This window comes from Mus caroli, chromosome 7 (assembly GCF_900094665.2).
Source record: "Mus caroli chromosome 7, CAROLI_EIJ_v1.1, whole genome shotgun sequence".
Taxonomy (NCBI): domain Eukaryota; kingdom Metazoa; phylum Chordata; class Mammalia; order Rodentia; family Muridae; genus Mus; species Mus caroli.
The window spans coordinates 58,614,398-58,621,029 of NC_034576.1; the positions used below are offsets into that span (position 1 = coordinate 58,614,398).

Below are 6,632 nucleotides of genomic sequence, written 5' to 3' on the forward strand. Positions count from 1 at the left end.
TCTTAACCTCTGAGCCATCTCTCCAGCCCTAGAACATGTTTTTAATAGACCTTCACTAACTGTATCAACAGAGCCTGCTACAAAGATGTGGGTGTTTTGTTGTACCTTTGAAGACACTAATAATAAACAGACTAGGATAGAAGAGAAGTAAGAACTGTTTCATCTCATGCATATGTGGACTGCAGCTTTATATCAAACAGACCTCCATCCTTACAGAGAAGAGTGTGATAAATATATTCAGTTCAGTTCTGTGTTCTGACATCAGCACTGACCGACATCAGGCAGTTCACGACAGCCCCTAACTCTAACTCCAGGTGATCCAATGCCCTTTTCTGGACTTCCAGGGAGCCTGCACTTACATGTACACATACCCACACATAGACCACACATATACACATAATTAAAAATAAAAGAAATTGTTTAAAAAAACAAATAAAATTAAATAAAAAAATAAATCTTTATCAAGATGTGGTGCTATGTAACTTTTATCTTAGCACCTGAGGTAGAAACAGACTACCTCAAGAATAGCCTGGTCTAGATAAGGAGTTCCAGGCCAGCCAGGGCTACAGCTCAAAAGAAAACAAGAAAGGAAAAAAAAAAAAGATGGAGGCTACTCAGTCTTGTACTTTGTAGCCTCTAGAATTATGAACCAAAATTAAAACCTTGCTTCTTAAAAAACAAATTATCCATTCTTAACCATTTTGTTCCAGCAAGAGAAAATGACCTTGGTGACCAAGCCAATAAAGAGGGAAATTTTTGACACCTGTCACTCTAAGTCTTTACTCTTCTCTACATCATATTCCTGGTCCCTGGAGCCATGACATTCCTTGTGACAGGCAGATATTTCAAACCATGAAACGCCAACTTTAGTACGCCAAGTTCCAGTTTGGATTGGATCACCCTGACAGAGTAAAGCCCAGAGTTCCCACTCATCACTCGGTATCCGTTTGAAGGACTGTGATGACAAATCCTTGGCCACATACACTGATGCCCATGGGCCATGTGCCCAGCTTTTGTTCGGTAGCTTACTGGAATGAGGTGGGAGAACACTGGTCTAGCAGAGGATGCTAACCATCCTCATAAAACACGAGCTGACATTTTACAGAAAGATTTCTGACAATAACACACTGTGGTATGAGGAAGACTCTAGGTTCTAAGAAGTTTTTCAGAGCAAAGCCCAGGAGGGTAAAAGCAGCAGATTCAGTGATAGCTATGAATAAAGTAGAATTTAAAACACTATACGGTGAGTTCTCAGAGAAGCATCAGTAACAGAGAGAAATACATTGGTAGGGTTACAATGAAAATATAAATTCTAAGTACAAAAGATCTATCTTCATCAACTACTTTATTTTTTAAACAGAAACATTTACAATGAAAGTGTTTTTTTTCCTATGTAAACTGAATATTAAATATCAAAACAATGTCAGTTCTCACCCAAACGGTACTCCAAGGGCACCTAAGGGAGTCACCAGGACTGTAGGAACCGCAGTGTAAGCTAGAAAGTTTCCAATCTGGCCGACAGCCACTGTCAAGAGAATCACAAGGTTACATTACAAAGTTCCCTTTTTTTTTAAACTTTTTTTTTTTTATCACCAATCAAGATTTTGCAAGATTCTGTCCTGAAAGGGCTTCTTCTGCACCACTTCTGAGGAAGCAAATCTACATGCTTGAAGATCCCAATGACAGAACTTCACTGGTCTAAGAAGTAGTTTCCACTCTGTGGAAACAGCCAGCGCTATCACAGTAGCAAGTACAACACTGAATACATTCACACTCTCTAAACGCTATCTTAAAATATTTTAACTTTTACATTTCAAACTCATTTATTTATTTATGGCAGACATGTACCATAAAAGCAGAACACTGGCACCATGTAATACTTGGGCACATGCATGTGCGCAAACATTTTTCATTTATGGTGCCAACAGTCAAAAAAACTTTAAACTATTTTTATGATATACACAGTAGTTTCTGTGTACACTATAGAAGTACACCAAGGTACCAAACTGTTTCTGACTGCCACTTTATACCCAATGACCAATCTTTCCTAGACAAATGGGGCTAACAGCCTTCAAGTGACCTTGGACCTGCTCCAGCCTGAAATGCTGTCCAGAGCTGGGCTGTAGGACCCCGAGGTGTGCTACTCCAACAGAACTTAAAAGGGGCCTCCCCAATGAGCACAATCAGCCTCAACTGAGGTAGCACTTTGCTTAAAGGGCCATATATGACAAACCGCCTGATTATTAAAAGAAAAAAATCACAGTTTATTATTTAAGTTATAGAACATGATCTTTGGTCTGCAGCTGGAGCCCCTGCCTCCTTCTCCCAGGTCAGCCATTCCACACTTTCCCATCTATTCTCTTTCAGCAGAGAGAAGGACAACAGGAAGAGAGTGAATCTGACTTGCAGAGAGTAGAAGTATAGGAGGACCTTCAAAGCCACACTCATCTTGCCCTCTCCATCCCCACCCATGTGATAACTTTAGAAAAAAATATAAGAAGACTGTAATCTACTATATAAACCACTTACTTGCAATTGTGCCAGCCCACCACACAATGTCTGTTAGGTAGGAAGTACCTATAAAAAAAGGTGAGAATATCAGGAAAGCAAGCTCATTTAGTGGTGTGTGTGTGTGTTTATGATGTATATACACTATAGGTCGACCTATATCTATAGGTCTATGGGGTTTATTAGACGGGGGGCCATCAAGCCCTAGCATTTCATCTGTTGGTGCTCTGGAGTTACAGATACTCATGACGCATTCCAAGATTTCTACATGGATGCTAGGATATGAACTCAGAGTCTCAGCAATTACACAGCAAGCCCTAGCAAATTACCTGTTTGTGCTATGGAGTTACAGATATTTATGACAAATTCCTATAATTTCCTACATGGGCACTAGGATATGATTTCAGAGCCTCCGCAATTGTACAGCAAGCATTCTTACTAACGGAGGCGTCTCCCTAGCCTTAGGAAGAAGGTTTATAAACCATATGTAAGTACTGGAGAGATGGCCCAGAAATTAAGAGCACTTACTACTCTCGCAGAAGACCCAAGTTTAATCCCTGGCATCCACACCAGGCAGCTCACAACTGTCTGTAACTTCAGTCCAGCCTCTAAAGAGGTGGTGTACACGACCCACCACCACCACCACCACCACCACCACCACCCACATGCTGAGAAGGCCAGGCTGATTCCATAACAGGCTTCAAATTGGCAGTTAGGAAGACTAAGCCTAAATCTTTGTTTTCAAGAACTGGGCAATTCCAGGCAAGTCTAGGCCTCAGAAGCTGCCCTGTCACCTGGCCTAATGAGGCAAGGACAATGGGTCAGCAGCAGTTTCCAGACTTCCTCAGTTACTTTGTCAGCAATGGTTTCCAGCCCCCATGCCCCAGTAATGGAATGTCCCTAGAGATGGAGTAAGATAAGGGTCACCTAACCCTGGAATGTCCTAATATGTTTTAAATCAGGCCTTTGAGCACACTTGGTGGCCTGTGAACACACTTGGTTGTCTCTCTATCTTGGTAATGGGAGACCCCAGCATGCTGGACTTCTGCAGAATAAAACACTCTGGGTTTATATACTATTTGAGTCCTGGCTATCATTCTTTGGTGAATTATAGACTCTTACAGTGTGTAATTAAAATTTTTCAACCTTTAAAAAAGTTATTATATACATTACCAAGTAAGAGATTCACAAGGACACTTAGAGAACTCCTCACATGAAAACTAAGCAAAAAGGAGTGAGTGTTAACTTGCTTACTCAGCTCATTAGTAATCTTTAGTCTATCAATTGGCGAGAAGCCACTGAAAGTAGTAAAGTGGGGTTTGGATGGGTTGTTTTGTTTTTTTCTCAACCAACCCAGGCTGACCCAAAAGACAAACAACTTGCTCATAGATTGGTGTTCCTTGACTAAATAAGTCACAACTTAAAACATAAATATTCTTGGGACTCTCCATCCTATTTTCCTGCCTCATGGGGAAATAAATTCTATTTATTATTGCTGTGTGAATACAGGGCTATTTATTTTCCATATACCCCGACTTGAAGGTGATTATCAAGTCCAGAGGGAACTCTATTTCCTCAGATTCTAGTGGTTAGACAAAAGCCAGCATTCCTCAGGAACTGTGAAGCCAGTTCCCCTCTACCAAAACTAGTCATTTCCCTTATCACTGGCAGAAGGACAAATGGCTCTTTGTGGGTGGTGTTTATCAGCATAACAAAATGCATGCTAGCCTCCAGGCTCCCTCAGTATCCACGTGCTTATTGCACATTTCAGAGTCCATCTACTCTTCTCCAACCCCATCCTACACTTGCCCAGCTCAGGAGCTTCTCCCCCCAGCTATTCATTCTCCCTATAACCTGCTCTTTGGGCTGTGCTCCCTCTTCTGTCTGTGCTCAGCCCTCCTCTCTGTCTCCCCCACTCCTACTCTGTCTCCCTCTCTGCTCTCTCTGCCTTTGCTTGTCTCCTGACCAGGACCAGTCTGCTGGCCATGTTCAGCCTGTTACTTTCTCTCTCTGCTCTGGACTCTTCCAGACGCCTCTGGCTGTTCTCTCCCTCATAGCTACACTAAAAACTTTGCCTTTACTCATATCATTGAGTGGTCGTGTTGCCAGTGTATGCAGTGACGTCTTGTTACCTGGGAAATTATCTCCATATCCTTAGGTTAGTGTGCTGTCTACAGTAAAGTGGTCAGGGAAATTTGAGAAAGGTAATCTACAACACAACAAAGGTAAATAAGGTCTAATGGCTGGAAAGTGGGGAGTCAGTTTAGTTGGGAGTCACCAGGCTGTGTCAGTCGGCAGGTGCTGGGAAACTGCAGATCCCTGAGCAAGAAGAAAATATATGCTTGTGTGTGTGCACACATATGGATGTATGTCTGTAAAGGTCAACAGACAACCTCCAGAAGTCAGTTATCTTCTCTCACCGTAAGTCCCACAGATTAACCTCAAGTCCTAGGCTTACACTGAATGTGCTTTTCAGCCAATGAGTCATCTGAGCACGCATGAGGACTTCTGACGTTGGAGCAAATCCATCTTGCACTATAAAATGGCCAGGAATGGAATGCTGTGCTTTGAATATGAAATGTGCCCCAGAAGATCATGTGTTTGGAAACCTGGTTCCCAACTTCTTGTGCTGTTGAAAGGTTGGAGAACTTTAGAAAGTAGAGCCTTACTGGAGGAAGTATGTCACTAGGCGCATCTTGATGTTTAATAGCATGGCTCTCTGCCTCCTGACTGCAGACAGTGTGACCAGCTGCCTTCATGCACCTGCAGCCTTGTCTTTTGTAACATAACAGACTGGATTCCTTCTTAATCTGTAAGGCTTATGGAATAAACTCTCCATTAAGTTGTTTCTTGAAAGGAATTTGGTGACATCAAGTAGCAAAGGAACTGATAGCAAGGATCACCCACAGCGCAACTGTTGCCCAACAGCAGGAATCTTGTGAATTAACAAGATGCATGACCAAGGAGAGGATCAGTTCCTAAAGGCGCCAGGATAAACACATAAAAGCAGCCAATATTAAAGGAAAAGTAGAAATGTTCCTGAAAACTGAGTACGTGAAATTAAAAACCATAATGTCAGAAAAGGTGCACAATATGTAAGTAACCCATTAATGGTGACAGATGCCCAACCTTGGTCTGTCTGTCTGTCTCTCTCTTTTGTTTTGTTTTTTGTTTTTTCAAGACAGGGTTTCTCTGTGTAGCCCTGGCTGACCTGGAACTCACTCTGTAGACCAGGCTGGCCTCGAACTCAGAAATCCGCCTGTCTCTGCCTCCCAAGTGCTGGGATCAAAGGCATGCGCCCCCACTGCCCAGCTGCAACCTTGATCTCTTCTGGGACCTAGACCTCACCTAGCTCTGCTGTATTTCCAAGTTTGCTTGTTTCTCTCATCTAATAAACTATCTTTTCCTATTCCATGTGTCTTTGTCCAAATCACTGTTTGCAGACACAAGAACCTGATAATTTTAGCAGCTGTGCTCTGAACTCAGATGTGCACCTATAACCACTGTCATATCAGGCAGCTAGGAGGGAAGCAGGAAGACTTTCAAATGCTCTCATCCTTAACAAGATTACCTACCACAGCATAATTCTCTCCTTCCTCAAACACAAGGAAAAGATGGGAAGTTCCCATGGAATGCCTGATCAAAGGCTGAGGAACCCATATTCAAACACTTTTTAAATCTTTCCCTTCCAAGGTGCCCAGGCTTAGTTCCTAATGATATAATAAAGACCATGACCAAAACCAACATGAAAGGAAAGCTTTTTTGGCTTACATTTCCCAATCACACACAGAGCATCATTGAGAAAAGTCAAAGCAGGAACCCGAAGGCAAGAACTGAAGCAGAAGCAGAAGTCATGGAGAAACACTGCTTACTGGCTTACTCCTCATCGCTTACTGAGCCTGCTTTCTTTTTTTTCTTTTTTTTTTTTTTAATTTTTTTTAACTTTATCTGTATTTATTTTATGCTGAATTTATTCCCGGGCCATGAGTTTTTGTTTCTTCAGTTTCTTCTGGGATATCTTTTTCTTCTGTGCAACCTCCTCTTCTGGCTTTGGAACGATCTGTTCCTTCTCAGTGAGGATCATCTCAATGTGGCAGGGGGAGCTCATGTATGGGTTAATCCGG

At 42.2% G+C, this 6,632-nt stretch overlaps 1 protein-coding gene across 1 annotated transcript in view; it reads right to left on the reverse strand.

Moving 5' to 3' along the window:
- Nipa1 (NIPA magnesium transporter 1) overlaps positions 1-6,632 on the reverse strand; it is a 39,937-nt gene that overhangs the window by 14,533 nt on the left and 18,772 nt on the right. The window contains exons 2-3 of the mRNA XM_021167566.2: positions 2,530-2,577; positions 1,435-1,525 (exon numbers count right to left, since the gene is read on the reverse strand). Coding sequence (XP_021023225.1) covers positions 1,435-1,525; positions 2,530-2,577 — 139 coding nt within the window. The remainder of the gene's footprint in view (positions 1-1,434; positions 1,526-2,529; positions 2,578-6,632) is intronic.